Source organism: Alternaria dauci, chromosome 3 (genome assembly GCF_042100115.1).
Source record: "Alternaria dauci strain A2016 chromosome 3, whole genome shotgun sequence".
Lineage (NCBI taxonomy): Eukaryota > Fungi > Ascomycota > Dothideomycetes > Pleosporales > Pleosporaceae > Alternaria > Alternaria dauci.
The window spans coordinates 3163716-3182617 of NC_091274.1; the positions used below are offsets into that span (position 1 = coordinate 3163716).

At 48.6% G+C, this 18902-nt stretch overlaps 6 protein-coding genes across 6 annotated transcripts; 3 read left to right on the plus strand and 3 right to left on the minus strand.

The window, feature by feature from the left end:
- Positions 1 to 431: 431 nt before the first annotated feature.
- ACET3X_004672 (uncharacterized protein) lies at positions 432 to 1695 on the minus strand (the record flags this gene model as incomplete). The annotated part of the gene is made up of 3 exons (XM_069450902.1): positions 432 to 584; positions 634 to 1139; positions 1185 to 1695. The coding sequence occupies 3 exons, from the start codon at positions 1693 to 1695 to the stop codon at positions 432 to 434; spliced, it is 1170 nt and encodes a 389-aa protein (XP_069308650.1).
- Positions 1696 to 2299: 604 nt separating this feature from the next.
- ACET3X_004673 (uncharacterized protein) lies at positions 2300 to 3223 on the plus strand (the record flags this gene model as incomplete). The annotated part of the gene is made up of 1 exon (XM_069450903.1): positions 2300 to 3223. One exon carries the CDS (start codon positions 2300 to 2302, stop codon positions 3221 to 3223), a length of 924 nt encoding a protein of 307 aa, XP_069308651.1.
- Positions 3224 to 3454: 231 nt separating this feature from the next.
- ACET3X_004674 (uncharacterized protein) lies at positions 3455 to 5009 on the minus strand (the record flags this gene model as incomplete). Its single annotated transcript, XM_069450904.1, has 3 exons — positions 3455 to 4464; positions 4514 to 4775; positions 4827 to 5009. The coding sequence occupies 3 exons, from the start codon at positions 5007 to 5009 to the stop codon at positions 3455 to 3457; spliced, it is 1455 nt and encodes a 484-aa protein (XP_069308652.1).
- A 1696-nt stretch (positions 5010 to 6705) lies between these two features.
- Positions 6706 to 7438, minus strand: ACET3X_004675 (uncharacterized protein; the record flags this gene model as incomplete). The annotated part of the gene is made up of 2 exons (XM_069450905.1): positions 6706 to 7146; positions 7211 to 7438. The coding sequence occupies 2 exons, from the start codon at positions 7436 to 7438 to the stop codon at positions 6706 to 6708; spliced, it is 669 nt and encodes a 222-aa protein (XP_069308653.1).
- A 1415-nt stretch (positions 7439 to 8853) lies between these two features.
- On the plus strand, positions 8854 to 10510 carry ACET3X_004676 (uncharacterized protein; the record flags this gene model as incomplete). The annotated part of the gene is made up of 2 exons (XM_069450906.1): positions 8854 to 8915; positions 8965 to 10510. The coding sequence occupies 2 exons, from the start codon at positions 8854 to 8856 to the stop codon at positions 10508 to 10510; spliced, it is 1608 nt and encodes a 535-aa protein (XP_069308654.1).
- A 2099-nt stretch (positions 10511 to 12609) lies between these two features.
- Positions 12610 to 15359, plus strand: ACET3X_004677 (uncharacterized protein; the record flags this gene model as incomplete). Its single annotated transcript, XM_069450907.1, has 3 exons — positions 12610 to 12738; positions 12786 to 13975; positions 14033 to 15359. 3 exons carry the CDS (start codon positions 12610 to 12612, stop codon positions 15357 to 15359), a joined length of 2646 nt encoding a protein of 881 aa, XP_069308655.1.
- Positions 15360 to 18902: the final 3543 nt, after the last annotated feature.

Consider the following 18902-nt stretch of genomic DNA (forward strand, 5'->3'; position numbering starts at 1 on the left):
ATATTCTTCTATCGGAGGATCCGCAACGTCCATCCTCTAATTCTGCAGTCTCACGTCAATGACGTCGTCACAGCACTGCGGGAGTTTGATCTCGCGCAGGATCACACAGATATCAAAACACTTGGTACACCGTGGCCAGCTTTCATTGCAGGCTGTGAAGCGCTATCAACTTCTTTGCGGGAAACCTTGATGGAGTGGATGAGGAAAGGTGCGAGCCAGTCCGCCTATAACGGCTTCACCGCCTCGCAAAAGGTCATGCAGGAGGTATGGGATCATCGCGATGCAACCGGAGACTTACAAAATTCTGAGAATGGCGTGTCCAACAGAAGCAAGGTTTACTCCTGGGTTGATGTATCGCGAGATGATAAATTTTGGCTCATGCTATACTAGCTGGAATCACGATCAGATCCATTGACTGTATCGCGTCTACATCAAAGCTTCGCAAGGATACCATTGCTCTCCAAAACGCTCAGATGGTTCGTCGTGATCTCCTTCACGGAGCGGCACCCGGCCAAAGCCATTGTTGATCTAAACTCCTCGTACAAGATGCGGATGCCCAGTTCTACGCCCGCTTGGCCCTTGTACTTGTGCACAAGTTAGTGAGTGGACTGGTCTGAAGTCATAGTCACTTACAGCTAACCCCCAAATAGCCACCCGTCCGAGAAAGCAAAACTCTGCCCCAAGTGCGATAGCCTTGAAGATGTCTGAACCCCTTCTTATGCCACCGTCTACGGCAATTTTTATGCGTCCCTTAGCGACTGGAGCACAGGAGCGCAGCGCGTCTAGTGTCGCCGGCACACCGTCGAGCTGACGCCCGCCATGATTCGAGATGATCACACCATCGACGCCCGCTGTCACAGCTTGTTCAATGTCTTCAGGCGATAGCACACCTTTCAGCCATATCTGCATCTTTGTGTTATTCCGCAGCCATGGTATAACCTCCTCCCATTCCAGTGTATCGTCAAAAGCTGTGGGCCCATTGCGCTTGGTCTCGTCATCGCCAAAGTCGCCATCTCCGCTGGAAAGGATATTAGGGAAAGAAAGATTATTCGGCAGCGCAAAGTTTGTGCGCATTTCTCCTAGCCGTCGTCCTAGGACTGGTACGTCGACAGAGAGAAAGAGTGCTTTGTATCCGGCTTCTAGCAATCTGTTAGCCTGTGCTTGCAATGGTTCAGGTCACTCACTTTCTGCCCTTTCCAGCAACTGCAGGGTGCGGTTTCTGTCTCGCACAATGCACATCTGCATCATGTAAGGGTTGCCAGTTCCTTGCGCTTTGACGTCTTCCAATGCAACATTCGAGTATGAAGATAACGCCATTGGTATTCCTGCCTTAGCCGCCGCCTTTGATGTCGCTAGTTCTCCGTCTGGATGTGCTAGACAATGCATCGCGGTCGGACTAATACCGCAAGGAAAAGTAGCCCTGTAACCGAAAATTTCTGTACTTGAGTCCAAGTTGGAGACGTTGCGAAGAATGAGAGGGCGGATCTTGTATCGGTCATACGCCGAAACGTTGTCACGCAGCCTAGTCAGATCAGAGAGTGCCATGTGGAAGCGGTTGATTACGAACGTGATCATGTCCATTGCGCCACCGTTGTAGAAATCGCGATACCCTTCAGAAAGACATCTCGTGCCTTCTTTCTCGAGGTCTTGGATTGAGAAGATGAGGGGATCGAGGTTCGATGGGCGGTTTGCCATAATTGTAACGGAGAAAACGATGTTGTGGGAAAGCAGTCTAACGCTGGGGTCTCGTCGCGATACCGACAGTCGTTTGCGTCTGGCAGAGTCTTCTTCACCTGTGTTGGCGAAGTCTCGACGACTTTGATACCAGGTCTAAGGAATCGCCTTTCCGTTATGCGCCGTTACTCATGGGTCGCCATCTGCTGCGATCCGGCACTGAACAGCGAGATAAGGCTAGGCATTTACAAGAGGATGCGGATACCTTACTTCACGGGTTCACTGATAGAACAACTGGATCGATCTGGCGTTGTGCTCGCGGAACGACATACTGGATTGAGTTTCCAATCGGCACCTGAGCCCTCCAATCTGACCGATCAGCGTGGCCGGAAACAAGTCAACCAGACTAACCACATCCGGAAGGTCACTCCTGTGAAAGATGCCCCGCAACACTCAGTCGGGTAGCCCTACACTTATGCGATTGCGAGGTTTTATAGAGCTTAGATTTGTGTATCTATTTCAGGTCGCCTTGTTATTGACATTCGAATCTTTCTCAACGTACAGCGTCTCGTTACATCCAATCTTCACGCACATCTCTTTGAACATAACACCCGCCTCAACAACCATGGCACCACGGAAGCTCAGCGGCATCCTAGTAGCCCTTATCACACCCTTCTCCGATGACGGAAAGACGGTACATGAGGGGAGGCTACAGGCACACATTAACCGGATGATTGAGGCCGGAGTCCATGGTCTCGTTCCTGGAGGCACGACCGGCGAGTTCACGGCGATGACATCGGAGGAGAGAAAGAACGGACTGGAGCTTGTTATCAAGTACACGGCAGGAAGGGTTCCTGTGGTAGCTGGCATTGGCGCCTTGTCGACGTGGGAGTGTGTCGATCTAGCGACCCATGCGGCTAAGGCTGGCGCTGACGCGCTAATGGTGGTCCCTCCATTCTATGACCCTGTCAATTATGAGCAGCTGCGAACTCTGATGAAGGAGGTTCATGAGGCATCGAATCTGCCCATCATGTTCTACAACATCCCTTCCGCTAGCGGCATCACGCTATCGCCCACAGAATTAGCATCTCTGTCGGAAGTGGGCGTACAATACATGAAGGATACATCGGGAAACGCGCCGGCGTTGACCGAGCTGCTTTTCGAGCTCGACGACAGAATCACGGCATTCAATGGCTGGGACACACTCACCTTCTACGGCCTTGCCGCCGGGGCCAAGGGCTCTGTGTGGGGCGCCACTAACATCATACCCGAGCTCTCAGTGGAGCTGTGGAATAAACTGGCCGTTCAGGGCGATCTCGGAGGCGCGCGGGAGCTGTGGAGAAAAGTCTTCCCCATCTGCAAGTTCCTCGAGAGCCACAACTACCCTTCGGCGGTCAAGACGGGCATGGAGCTGCGAGGATGGGAGACAGGTGGCCTGCGAAGGCCGTTTGATCTACTTGCGAAGGAGCATGCCGAAGAGCTAGCGGGCTATCTGAGAGCATCAGGGTTGCAGACCACAGAGGGCAAAATGCTGTTAAAGAGTACTTAAGGTTATATAACTAGATTATAGCTACATGTACGATCTAAGAGGTCGGCAATGAAATTATAAATTGCACAGGTGGTTTATATCCGCGCATCCCTTGATAATCGCAATTGTGAGTTTGACCTTTAGGACTTAACCCACATGTAGTGCTTCATGCATTCTCGAGAACAGCTAATACGTAACATTTTCTAACAACTAACCAAACTTTCTATAATGCACGCTGGGTATGCCAGTTTTTTAGTGTCCACCGCCTGCCGAATTGGAATTGTCATCACAAGACCAAGCACCAGACGTTCCGGAATTGTAATCGTCAACAATACTGACGATAGCACTGTACGAACCAGCGACCATGATGAATGTCCCAATAAGAATAACGAACGATGCCCAGGCAACACCAATCGCCCACGAAGTGCCCTTGTTTGGGCGCTTGAAGTTATCGTACAACCACATAGCTCCGAGCGGCTGCATCGACATGAAAGTCGCAAGCAGCGCGCCAACGAGCGAGATGAGAGAACCGAAATTCGGTACGGCCGAGCAGATAACATAGGCTGCGAGTGTGACACCGAGAGTGCACGACAGCCATGTGAGCCAATGGGTCTTTGAGTTCGAGACGAGGTGCTTGGATCCCTTCATTATGCGGAGGAAGACGTACTTGGCCGGGTAGTGGGTAACGAGACAGGTCGAAGCGATGAGACCGGTGATGGCGAGACCGTAACAGACGCGCTTGAGAAGGGGGCCAGCAGAACCAAGAGCGGGAGATGCTACATAGGAGCCACAATAGTAATAGACGACGACACCAACAACAATATAGATGGCTGTCATCGTTCCCTGGCAGATGTACATGGCTTTGTTGTAGTCCTTGGGCTCGCGCATTTCCGACATGATGGCAAAGAAGGCAGGTGTGCCAGCGTAGGCGAAGACGAAAGTGTTGAGAGCGGACATTGCCTCGATGAATGTTGGGTCTCCAATCAACTTGTAATCCGACACGAACGGTCCGTCTTGGGGTGCGGCTGCTGGACGGTCCTGGACACCAACGGCGATGGTCAAAGTGAGCAGCGCGACGATGATGGATACCACGCCGGCCCATGCGAGCCATGAGATCTTTCCTAGAGTCCGAATCGAGCCTGTCAAGAAGCCTATTATGGCGGCCACGGCGACAAAAACGGCAGTGCATGTTCCGTGAAGGGAGAGTGCGTTTAGGGCGGTGGAGATACTCGAATAGCCGGCTGCAGCGACACAGATCCACCCTTTCAATAGTCAGTACCTCGTCTAAGATCGTGTCGGCGGAGAGCTTACAAAGCATGAAGGCAACGCTCATGAACTCTTTGCCAAATTTTCCACCCAATTTCTCACCCACGTCTACGATACTGTAGACCTCGGGATGGTTGAGCCTGAATCTACCAACCACGTAGTTGCCCCAAGTGATTGTACCACCAATGCCAATCATACAGAGCACTCCAGGGATCAGACCAAGCGCGTCAAATGCAGCTGGGATGGAAAGCACACCCAGCCCAATCTGCGTCTTGATCATGACGACAACGGATCCCATCCAACCAACCTATGAATGTAAGCCAATATGCGACATGTAAAGACGAGCGTGAGGACGTACATCGCGATAGTTGGGGCCTTTCTCCGTGATCTCGCCAAATACCTCATCTGTGATTGAGAACCGGCGTCCACTTGTGCTGAATATACTGCCTCTGCGGTGTGTCTCTTGCGGTTCGAGATCATACTCGTTTTTCTTGTAGGACGACTGCGTCGGCTCGAGAACGTTGTTCGGCTCGTAAGACATGGTGGAACTAGAGTGGGACAACCGGGTGCATGGAAGCAGAAGACAAGATCGGAGCGGTACAGATGGGTGGATACCCGTGGACTCGCGTGATGAAGGTTCGGAATAGTTTGGATTAGGGTTGACCTGGGGAACGCTTCGTGTTTATGAACTAAAACTGGTTCCCTTCCGTAGTCCATCTGGGGTACATATGCTGGTACGTAATTCACAAGGTCCCTCGAATCGCTCATCGCACTCTTGTCAAGACGACAGCGATCCCATCCACGCTAAGGTACGCACAGGCCGGGTCTTCGTCCCAACACTCACGTGTTGTCCCCGGGAATCGTACCGGGCGCCGAATCGATACGCACCGGAATGAAACACCGGATCTGCGCTGGTGACATCCTTCCCGATTCGTCTAATCCTGGTCAGAGCAAATGCCGCGTCGTACATTTCCCATAGCAAGCCGAGAGAACATCGGTTATGGGAGGCGTCAAGGTTAACGGGCCGTCCTATGCCCAGGCGCCTATTATTGCACTCTGAGGCGAGTTTACTGATCTCCCAGATAGCTCCAGTCGCTCTAGTAGGTCGTGACATCAGGCATTGACGAGCGCTGAGCGGGGTATCGCGCGTAACATTGTTCTCCAGAGGTTCTCGCGAACTGGACATACTAGCTGCGCTATCTAGCCGGGGATTTCGAAGCCCAAAGGTGACGCAACGCGTGGGACTGCGGCTCTAGTGCGTTATTTTCCTGGGGAAGAAGACGGCCGAGGGTCTTGTGCGGAGAAAGCGTCAGGCCAGTAAGGCTTAGCGCTGGACGATCATGACGCTAGTCTGGATAGAGGGGATTCTTTCCGAGCTAGCAGCATGACAGCCAACCGTGCATCGGACCGTCCTGTCTTCCTGGGCTGATAGCTGAATGGCTTGCGTTTTACGCTGAGATGTCATCATCGCCCTTGGGGCTCTCCAAGTGCAGAGCTGAGAGCGGCACATGATACCTAACAACGACATGCGATCTCACAGATAGTTCGCTAATCTTAAGCAGTTCACTTTTGCAGATTGTGTCGTCATTGCTGTTCCCCGAGAACGCTGGAATGTAGGGTGTGTCTAACCATTATCATGATCCTGGACCGGAGTGGATACTGTAGCATGTCGCGTCGTTGGAATGGTGTGGCGGCCTTGTTCCACATGGTTCGGAGCGAGGGGACGGTTACAATCTTTTGGATTCATCAGCACACCCAGTATCATGTTTACTATTTGCGCATTGTGGATACTGTATCGTCGAGAGAGGGTCTTCTAGACGTACGCGAAGTGCTTCAGGGTTCGCGACGTCGCAGATTGATGCTACCAGTGGGTCACATCACGCCAGATACCAGGTGGTAATTCGGACTATCACATCACGCCAGATACCAGGTGGTAATTCGGACTATCACAATCTTGACACCCGCAAACAAGCCGCGGTCTGACAAGCTAAGCACCATGTGCGCAGCGAATGTGTGCAGCACCCCACGGACTCTCGACCTTCCACAGTAGAACACCGCGATTGCTTATCAGCTGTCAATCTTGGTAGCAGTAGGTCCATACGAAGATCGCAATGAGCGAAGTGTATTGTGGGGCTGAGAGCGATATGGAAATATCCCTACTCCACCGCGACCGGATGTAGACGACGTGTTCGTTGCGCTACTGCAGTGACATCTCTTCAAGCGTGTTGCGATAGCATTCATGCTTCTCCACTCGTCGCCGCGTCGTTGTGCATCTTCTCACAGTACTTCTTCAAGTCCTCGCACCAGACACCAAGCTTGCTTTTCAGCGTGTCCTCGTACATCAACTTGACCACCCTTGAAAGCATGCCACTCATAATCTCCCAGGTCCTGACCTCGCACTCATTCTCGCCAGTGACAATGACCTCATGGAACCTTTCCAGCTTCATGCCAAACGCGTACATGCCTCCGTTGCCCGTCCAGCTCACTCTGTACACCTTGCTGAGATCAGCCGTGAACACCGGATCCTGGAGCAGTTCCGGCGAGAGGTACGATGTCGGCGAGGAGGGAGTGCAGATGTCTACGACTTTCAGCGGTGTGAGAGTGACATTGTTCGGTTTGTCTGCGTTCATGACGACGGTGAAGCGCATCGTGCAGCCGATGGTCATACGGTCTTTGGCCTAAGGAGAGGTATGCGCAGTCAGCATCGGTCTCGCATGCGATTCGAACGGCATCGTCACTTGCATCTCCATCTTGCAGACCCTCGGGCGACGAGGGCTGTGTGAGAATCTCCGCGCAGGGGACCCAAGTATTCCATTTGGGATAGTCGGCGGCGCGCAGAATAGTGTCGAACACGAGCGGTGCCGGGGCGCGCACGACGGTGGAGTAGCCAATCTGGAGAATGGCACTCTCTCGCGGGACGATCTTGGAGGTGAGGCCGTTAGCCGGCGGCCAGCTGGCGGCTTCCGACATGGCGCAGTAGATGGTATGCGTGGATGCGCATTGTAAGGGAGCGACACCAAGAGTGTCGTTGGATGCGGCTGACGACGCGGAAAGTTGCTGACCCGCGTTGGCGCGTCAAGGTGCCTTGCCTTATCGATAAGAGCCGTGGTACCTTCACCCCCACCCCCTCATGTAGCGGCGCCCATTCGGCGACCCATCCGAAACACCGGTCGATGAACCCGAGAGCTATCGCACCCGGCACAAGCTGCCTATCGCAAGTGCTTTACCCAAAAATCTCATTCCCATTACCGTTCCACCTCTATCTTGGGCTTCACCACCCCTGACTTCTCCGCATTCTCAACTTAGTTTCGTCCGTCGCAATCGGCTCTCCAAAGCGATGCAATCGATGTGCATCACTGTGTTGAACATATAAGAGATCAGCGACCCTGTCATCCTTCATGATCCTGATCGATGGGGATGTGGCATAAATGTTCAAATGTTCCAGGCGCTTCATACAGCTTCTGCTTCCGACACACCTGCTGCAAACCACCGCGCAAATTCTATGCGTGCAATGTAGCATTGCGACGCATGATTGTCTGGCCATGAGCACCTGACCAGTGGTAAATCGAAACCTCATATTAGCCGGTCGCTGCACCCAAAGTAAAAGCTCTCCAGCATCGCGCTTTGTATTGGGAAACTGAAGCGCCCCAAGAGTTTCCGCCTTGCTGTGGCCTTGGACATGACGTCATCATACTGCATTTCTGTCGGCAATTGAAGCGGCCTCGGGATGCTCGCCGACCACCAAGTCCAAGTCATGCTAGGTCTCTTCCTCACAAGACCACGACTCACTGCACTCCATGTTGATGAGAGTACACCGATCTGGCCGCCGCAGTCTGGAAATACGAACTTGCACTGTCGCATTCTCTGTGATGCGAAATCTTGAGCCTCAAAGCTTCGAGGAGCTTCTGCAACGTTGTGGTCTGCTCGGCACAAGGCTTGGTGTCGGCAAGCTTCAGGCAACTGCAGCGGCGTCTGTGCAGCTGCGCGGGTTACCACGTCCAGTAAGCCTTGGATCGCCCGACCATGGTCGCACAAGATTTTGCTTCGACTAGCAAGCTCAAAGAGTCGAAATCCTGAGAGATCCACACTACCATGCTCGCATCTGGAGACCTTCCCGCCTGCTAGCACTGCCGAGAGCCCGCAATCTCAACTCTTGGGGCCCCACGGGAGCCATGTCTCCACACCGTTTAACGACCACGCGCGCAGGCCACGATGTAACCTGGTTGCGCTCGCAGCAGTATGCTATAAAGAGGTTCGGTCACCCGTGCGACGTCCGATGACGGCACTTTGCGCTTCAGAAAACTGGGAGGCATCGATACACTCTGTTTTGCGATCCTGCACACCTGAATTGCAGGCCCGACACCGCGCTACGCCATTCATCCATCATGGACAAGATATCAAAGTACAACGTCGTTCATCGATATGAGAAGCGCAGCCTGCTTATCGCGTAGGTCTTCCCAACAGAACATTGTGGAGCTCACTAACAATGCTGCCAGGATCAATTGCATCGCCGGACTATCGATCCTGTTCTTCGGTTACGACCAAGGAATGATGGGAGGTGTCAACACCGCGTATGACTATTACACACTCATGGGCTTCGGTCACAAAGGCGCGGATGGTGGTCCAGTGGTGGACGATACGTTACTCCAAGGCGGCATCGTTTCGGTGTATTACCTTGGAACATTGGTGGGATGCTTGGTCGGAGGCTCCATTGGCGATCGCTTCGGACGCATCAAGACCATCTTCGTGGGAGCTGCTGTCGCGACAGTCGGTGCTTGCTTGCAATGCTCAGCCATGAATCATGAGTGGATGATTTGTGCGCGTCTGGTCAACGGCTGGGGTACCGGCATTCTCAACTCGATCATCCCCGTCTGGGCCACAGAGACTGCGGAGCATACCTCACGTGGTCAGTTCATTGCCATCGAGTTTACCCTCAACATCCTCGGTGTTGTCATCGCATACTGGCTTGAGTACGCGTGTTCCTTCTACGGCGACGGCACTTCTTCCTTCATCTGGCGCTTTCCCATCGCATTTCAGATCCCTATGCTCATTATACTCATGGCTGCCGTCATGGTCTTCCCAGAGTCTCCGCGTTGGCTGGTCAAAGTTGGCCGCGAGGCTGAAGGACGGTACGTCCTGGGCAGGCTCAGAGGCGACGTCGGAGACGACAGGGACAGAGCGGAAACTGAGTTCCAGGAGATTGTGGCTTCTTGCGAGTTGGAGCGCTCCAACTTCCGCAAGCAGAGCTACTTTCACATGCTGTTTGGGATCGGCTCTGGCAAGCTGCACACTGGTCGTCGCGTTCAGCTTGTGGTTTGGCTCCAGATCATGCAAGAGTGGGTCGGTATTGCAGGTGTTACGATCTATGCGCCGACCATTTTCGGCATCGCAGGTATGAGCCCAGCGAAGCGACAATGGATCTCAGGCCTCAACAACATCTTCTACATGTTCGCAACACTCATCTGCGTCTTCACGCTGGACCGCATCGGCCGCCGTTGGACTTGCTACTGGGGTTCAGCAGGACAAGGTATCGCGATGGCGCTCGCTGGAGGTTTCTCTTATCTAGGCCAAGAAGCCACGAAGCGCGGCGATGCCAGTGCTGCGTCGTCATATGGCAACGCAGCGGTATCCATGGTCTTTATCTTCACCGCAATCTTCGGCGCAACATGGCTTACGGTGCCGTGGCTGTATCCCGCAGAGATCTTCCCGCTCGAGGTACGCGCAAAGGGTAACGCTTGGGGCGTCGTTGGGTGGTCCATAGGAAACGGCTGGCTCACCCTCCTCTGCCCGATCATGTTCGATTCCCTTGGGGAGAAGACGCTGTACATCTTCGCCGCATGCAATGCGATCACTATCCCTATGGTTTGGGCGCTGTACCCCGAGACGAATCAGCGCACGCTTGAGGAGATTGACCTGCTGTTCGCGTCGAATAGTATCTGGAACTGGGAGGCAGAGAAGAATTTTGCGGCGCTGCAGGAGACGCTTCCTTTCGAAGCTACATCGCACGCAGCGAAGAACGATATCGAGCGCGTGTCGCTGTAGGCGTTATAGTACCCGGATTGTAGCACACGGCGAATAATGATATCGACTAACGCTACCTATCGGAAGGTATCGTTTGCATTTGATGTCACACGTCCAAGCACCGCGTCCTAGCTTTACTTGTCGTAATTCTTCTGCTTTGCTGGCTAAGACACCTTGTGCTGAATAAAGACGCCAAAAGCCGCCGAAACAGACACTGCGGTTGGCTCAAGGCTCAGCTTTACTTGGTGCCATGCCTGCTCGAGCCGAAGTCAAGCCGCTTCGGCAGATCAGTGACGCACTCGTCCAGCGCGTCGACGATGAGGTACGCAGTAGTCAAGCTCGGGTCCCGTAGCACGTCCACAAAGATCTCCACTAGGGCAACGGACGGATCCTAGGCGAGTTCGAGAGTGGAAAGTCGCTTCTTCAGTCTCTAGGAGGCCTAATACATCGCGATAATTCAGGGGTTGAATCTTCAGAGAACAGTCAGTTATATAACTGGCTCGGATCATGCACAGACACAGTATCAGCTCCCTTATCCGGGACCAGGGGTCTGGCTTCACCGCCAACACAGTACAGTAGTATCGGCCCAATCAAGGAATCTAGCGTCCCTCGCTGCGCAGTAGAAAGCCGATACATTACGGGCAGCCAATGAATGCGCAGAGTGAGGGTTTTCGCTATGCAGAGAGATATTGTACGTCATCGCTACACTATACACCAGGCGCGAGTACTGTAGAAGTCTTGACACGAATATGACGCCAAGACCATTGAGAATTTATAAAGTGATCGCCGCTTGCATCTCTTCCGACGGCGATATCATTCCTTTACGAAATTGACAATCTCTACGAAACTGATCATGAAGTTCCTCACACTCATCTCCGCACTTTGTGCTAGTTCTCGCGCACTCAATATCCCACGGGAGGACGGTACTATCCGCAAAATTGAAGATACCGAGCTCGTTCCCAGACAGCTCGAGCGCGAGCCCTGCTGCAATAGGGGCTTTATTCCGCCCTGTGCTTGTCCGCGTGGATGCTCAACCACATGCGTTGTAAGTTTGGAAGAAAAGTTAGAAACAAGAGGTCGGAAACCACTATACAGGAGACTTGCTGCTGATCTACTGTTACTGTCTACTGTCACACGGGGTTCGGCTATACTTCTTAAGGCTCGGTCCGTATTGAGGCGAGGTAGACCGAAGCGTTAGTCCGTGAGGATGTGTGGAGGTTGAGGTGGAAAAGAGGTATTGATGCTAGCCAACACGTCAAGACAGTCCGATTCTATAACGACAGAATACCTAGTTGATAATCTGTGTAGGTGTTGAGATATCTAAGTTGACCGCAACGAGTGCCATAATGAAACGCACCCTTCCTTCATACCTGTTGCTTCAGGTCCTGTCCTCCATGGCCTCCAGGAGACCCAGTCTTGGCGGGACGCCTTCTGATTACGTATCCTCCCTGCCTCCCGCGGTGATTACCAAACTTCTGACGAGACTGTAGTTGGTGTTCTACCACGTTACCCCTTGTTTCGCAGTTGTGACCGTGGCTCCCAACGCCTGGATCGTGCCAGGACACCCGAGGTCGCCCCGTTTTCGGCCGCGCCGCCACCGTGCTAGCTCTTTCCAGACACGCACAGCCTTGATCTTCCGAGCGCATCCGTTGTTACGGCCCGTTTCGGTTCTGAGCACGCTCAGCCCGTCTCATCGGTAATTTGGAAGTAGGTACGACCCTATGAGACAACAAGGAGCAAAATCAAGCGCATCTTGGCAACGTCCATGCTGCATCTCAATCTTAAGACCTGCCCAGCTACCATTGCCCATATAAGTCCCCAACTCCCAATCTGGCCATCCGTCTTCATCAAGGTATACACTTCTCACCGAGGCTGTCTGTGTCGCCCATGTGTTTGATTACCACCCTTATCACCGGGTGTAGTCATGTAGAATGCGCCAGGCCTAGAGTGACATCTTCTGATGCGGACCGCATTGGCGTCATGGCGCACTGGGTCGCTTCTGCCGAGCTCCATGGATATAGAACCTTGATCCCGTCGCGACAATAAGCTTATTCCTTTGTTCCGAGTTTTTGGGACTCTTGTCGCTCTTTATTCCGTTTCGTTTCACCGCACTGCTCACAATGGTACATTGGAGCTGCTTCCTTCCCATTCTGGGGAGCGCATTCTCTCTCACGGCCGCTGTTTCTCCGCAGGAGTCCACTGGACAGCTAGTCCCAGGTGCTTACATCGTCGAGTTAGCAGACAGCTATGTGCGGACTAGATTTTCTACCGTTTGGCTAGCAACTAATTCGCGTAGGACTCCGCTTCCTTTTACAACGCACTCAGAGTCGACGAGGTGGGCGTAGAGCACCGCATGGATCTCAGCTACAAGCTATTCAATGGCATCTCGTTCCAGCTTCAAAATGTGTCCAATGCGGATAGTGCTGCGGCGAAGATTGCCAAAATGGATATAGTCAAGCAGATGTGGCCAGTAAGCACTCAACCTCGGCCTCGAGACGAAGTTGTATGGAAAGGCCAGGATAAGAACTCGGCGCAAAGCGCGTTGCGGAAGCGACAAGAGGGCGGAAATACCAACGATGCATACTCGCCTCATGTCATGACGCAAGTCGACAGACTCCGTGCTGAGGGATTCACTGGAAGGGGCACCAGGATTGCGGTCATCGACTCGGGGGCCGACTACCTGCATCCTGCACTGGGCGGTGGCTTTGGCGAAGGATTCTTGATTTCCTATGGAGCTGATTTGGTGGGAGATAACTACGACGGCACCAATACTCCTGTGCCTGACAATGATCCGTTGGACGAGTGTGAAGGCCACGGAACTCACATCGCTGGCATCGTCGCCGCTCAAGCCAACCCTATGGGCTTCACTGGCGCTGCTCCCGACGTCACTCTCGGTGTGTACAGAACCTACACATGTGGTACTGGTCAGATTTCCAATGATGTCCTAATCGGTGCATTCAATCAGGCGTTCGAAGCCGGCAGCGATATCATCACTTGTTCAATCGGTTACGATTCAGGATGGACGGAAGACCCTTGGGCTGTCGCAGTCTCACGCATCGTTGATCAGGGTGTACCATGTTTCATGTCCTCTGCTAACGAAGGCGAGAGAGGCATGTTTTTTACCAGCGCGGCGTCGAATGGCAAGGGTGTAACGGCGGTCGCTGCCATCGATAACACTGAGACCCCTCAACTCTTGATGAACGCGACATACACCACGGGCAACTCTTCGAGCACCTCGCCACCCGAATCCTTCGGTTGGACTTTTGGCTCCCCTTCGGACTGGGGTAATATTAGTCTTCCATTGTGGAACCTGAACAATGATCCGACTGACCCCGCAAACGGCTGTGATCCATATCCGGCTGATACTCCTAACCTGTCTAGATTCATCGTTCTGATTCGCAGAGGAACCTGCGACTTTGCTGTCAAGGCCACTAATGCTGTGAATGCTGGAGCCAGATACATCATGCTATACAGCAATGTTGACACGTACGTATACAGAGCATTTCAGCTCAAGCATCGCTCTAGTTGCTAATCTTTGAGCAGAGTAGTCGGCGTTTCTGTTGAAGAGGTTGATGGCGTTTCGGCCATAGGTATGGTACCCAGCGAGACCGGTGAAGCGTGGGTTGCTGATCTGGCGGCTGGGATCACCGTCACTGTCAACATCACCGATCCCGATGTTGCTCCGATGTTCATCATCACAACACCCAATCCCGCCACCGGAGGATTCCTCAGCACCATGACACCATGGGGCCCGACATTCGAAGTCGACGTTAAGCCGCAGATTGCAGCACCAGGCGGTATAATCCTGTCCACTTGGCCGCGTGCTCTTGGTAGCTATGCTGTACTCTCTGGAACTTCTATGGCAACTCCACTTGCGGCCGCTATCACAGCGTTGATTGCGGAGGTCCACGGTACGTTCAACCCGAAAGAGATCGAGAGCGTCCTCTCCGCGACTGCAAACCCAAATCTTTTCAATGATGGTACTACAACATTTCCTTATCTTGCCCCCGTCGCTCAGCAAGGCGCTGGCATCATTCAGACCTACGAAGCCGCATACACGAAGACCGTCTTGAGTGTGTCTAGTATGTCCTTCAATGATACCGCCAACCGGGTCCAAACTACCAACTTCACCATTTCGAACACTGGTACCGAAGCTGTCACGTATAGCATTGCGAATGTGATTGCTGCGTCTGGCTACACTCTCGGTGAAGGCAGCGTTTTTCCGATGACTTTCCCCAACGAGCTCGTGACCCAGGGTGCTGAACTCTCCTTCAGCGAGGAGCAAGTCACCGTCCCCGCCAGCAGCGAGATCGCCGTCAGAGTCAGCATTTCGCCGCCCGCGCTCGATGCGACCCGTCTCCCCGTGTTCAGCGGCTACATCACACTCAATGGCACTAACGGCGACTCCCTGAGCCTTCCCTACCTCGGCGTTGTTGGCAGCATGCGTGAAGCGACGGTTCTCGACGCCAACAGCACATACGTCACAAGGTCCGACGACTTCGATTCTCTCCCCCAACCCGCCAACACCCTTTTCACGCTTCCCGCCACAGACAGTGCGCCCAACGCCAGCGCGGTGTTGCCGGAGGCTTACACCAACTTCGCACTCGGAACTCCACTGCTCGACGTCCAGATCCTGCCCGAAGACAGCAACAACTCGTCCTCTCTGGGCAGCATGTTCGGCTTGCCTGCAACATACGTGCCACGTGGGCAAGCTTGGTGGGACTGGAACGGGCAGCTTGCAGACGGCTCGTTTGCGCCGGCCGGGTCGTACAGGTTCCTCGTGAGAGCGCTGCACATCTTTGGTGATGCGTCAAATGACAGCGATCACGATATTCATGAAACCACAAGCTTCAGAATTGAGTACGCATAGAGGTACGCATTAAGCAACGATAGTTATAGTGCCTTGTATTCTTCCAAATATAGCTATCTAGATACTTCTTACGTCACCGTGTCCGTGCACTAGATAAACACAGTCGCTAGACAAACGCCCCTACAACCTATTCTCGCGATAAAAATAAGGTTATAGAGCTATAAAAACTATTATAAAATTATGTAAAGCTAAGGATATACTATATATAGGCTTCTAAAGTTTTAGCTTATTTAGATTTTTTTTAAGGTCTAGATTACTCTAATATAGTTTATATAATACTTATAGCCCCCCCTTTAGGCCTTAGGGATAGGGCCTATATATTAGAACGTAGCCCTACACTACTACGCTATATAACTAAAAAGGTATATATAATTATTAAACTACTAATTATTGTATAGGATAGTATATATTATTAGCTAGGCCTAATACTATAGTATTATCTTATATTACGTTACTAAGAAATTTTAAAACTAGGCCTAAACTATCCTAGTATATTTAGAAGTCTCTTTTTACCTATAATACCTCTCTATTTATACTTTATATTATACTTTATACTACTTTAATATCTTTATTATTATTATAACTACTACTAATACTACCTAGAGATTAAGCTCTATTATATTATATTACTTATTGCGAAGCGAGCTTGCGAGCGAAGCAATATATATACAGTTTAAAAATTAAAACTGTGAATAGGGGTCCTTTATTTTATCTAGCGTACATTTCCCCTTTTAGTGTCCTAATGTTCTACTAAAAATTAATCTTTCTTTAGCCTGTGCACTAGGCTAATACTAACTAATACCTACCTACCCCCTTTCTAGCCTAGTCGCTACGTTACCTTCTTACTCTAAACTATAACTATTTATATACCTATTTTACTTATTATACCTCCTATAATACTACTACCTAAGTGCTATAAGTGTAGTAAAGTACTAAGCACTATAATAGACGCGTTTTAGTCTAGGAAATAGAAGTAAAACTATACTATTTACCTTCTACCTATATATATATACTAATATAATAATATATACGTAACTTTAAAGTATTAGAGCCTTATAATATATACCTTAGCCTCTACCTCTATTCTACCCTTACTCCTAATAGTAAATCTAGAAATTATATTACCTACACCTATCTACTTAAACCCTCTATTATTATTACTTTATACCTAAACGCCTCTACCTATACCTCCTCTACTTTTATTTACTATAACTACGTCTATATCCTATCCTAATTTAATACTATAGCTTAATAGTATATTTAGAAGCGTAATATCTTTACTATTAGTTAACTCTATAGTAGCTAGTATAAGTAGTATAAGATATACGCCTATACTATCTATACCTATAAGGTCTATACCTAGTAATATATACTAATCTTATAGTACTACTTCTATCTTTATATCTTAGCTAGATTAAGAAATATAAGAGTATAATAATAAGAGTAGTAGTAGTAAAGGTATTAAGTAAGGTATTAGTCTTACTAAACTTAAATTAGTAGAGCGCCTTATATATAATATACTTTTAATACTACTAGTTATAAACTTAGAAGACCTAGTATTCCTAGAAACTAATACTCTAATAGACTTTAAGAAGGTCTTAGTTACTAAGTTTTATTATAAGATTATAAAGATTTATCTTAAGATATATAATACTTATAACTATACGTAGTTTAGGATAGATATTTTTAACTATAAATATTTAGCCTATTTAGAAGATTATATAAACTACTCTAGTATAGATAAGTTTATACTACTTTTTAGTTAACTTAATAATATTAATCCTAGGCCTATACTACCTAAGTTACCTACTCTAACTTACGTTAAGGAGATACTTCTTATACGTGTTTATATCTTTATAGAGGTCCGCTAGCATCGCGGTCTTTAATATAAGTACTATAGCTATATATATAACTTTATAGTTAATACTATAAAGGTCTTTAATTAACTACCTCTTCTTTTATCTTATCTTAATATTATTATTCTAAAACCTCTACCTTTAGTAGAGGATAATCCTAATATAGTTAATTAGTAATTCTAAAAAGACTATAAAGTCTAAAGAGTAGTTATTATATAGTAGATATACTTTCTAAAGGATAACTACCCTAGTTACTCTAATATTATTATTAATAAGTCTACGCTTAATACTCTCCTTATTAATAATTACGTTAATAACTAGCTTATAACTATTATCTAAGATCCTACTACTTAAGTTAACTAGACTACGTAATCTTCTTCTATATTACTAATAAGTAACTAATATAATATAATAGAAAGGTCTATATAAGAGTATAATTCTAGTCTTATAAGTAGCTATAGGGCCTCTATATAAGATAAGGTTAATAAGGATAGGGATCTTCTACCTAAGGTTATAGTAATTCCTAATATTATAGTTAATATTAGTAAGTTTAAAGCGCTACAAGAGTAAATATAGTCTAATACTTAGGATATATTTTTATCTATAGGATTTATCTAATGTACACTAATATTAGAGTTTAATACTAGGGAAAAGTGTCTATCTCTTACCTTCCTATCCTTATACCTAACTAGGTAGGCGGACTTTATATAGCCTTAACTATAGGAGATTAGCTATACCTCGTACGTTAAGCTTATAATCTACTATTAGGATAGAAGGTTTACTTACTACCTACGTTTCTAGTATACTATATTTAATACTTTAATGCGCTACTAGTTAAGGGATAAGATAGGCTTTTTTATAAAGCGTTAAGCTAGTAGCGACTAAATATTATTAGAGGATATCTAGGTAGCCTTTAATAGTAATAATAGAGGCTAGCGCCTTATAGACTTTATTATCTATTAGTTAGTAATAGTTTATAGGACTAGAGCCTTCTAGAATACTAAAGGAAATAAATTAGAAGTAATAGTAAGTAACTAATACTAACTAATACTATTACTAATACGTACTAATAGTATATAGGTCTACTAGTTAAAGGCTTTATATCTCTTTATTATACTCTTTACTATAGACTACTACTAGAATAACCTATTACGCTTTATACCCTAATATAAGGAGTAGAAGATAGTAATATCTATAAGGTAAGCCTATCTAGCGTAGGACTATATATAAGATAATCCTTATATTATTACCTATTACTTTTATTAGTAGTTTAAGTTATTTAAGAAGTATATTATTATTCTTAAGTTTAAGGTTACTAACTCTTAGGATTACTATAAGTAGTAGGCCTATAGTAGCACCTATAGTTACGGCCTCTACTATTATAATAGTGTTCCTAACCTAAATAAAGAACTTAGTCTTAATAGTTCTATATTTAGTATTACCTATACTATAAGGTTCTAGGGGTACTATATTTTAGCTATATACCTAGACCCTAATCTATAGTCCTTACTTAATAAAGGGTTAGTCCTTACGCTGCTGTTTAAGGAAATAAAGTAGATATTTAGAGAGTTATTATCTATCCTTACCTACTACTATAAGCACTTTTACCTTACGTCGTACTATCTCTATAAAGATAAAACTACTAGTATAGAGGTCTACTACTTTAATGCGCCTTAGTCTATCCGCT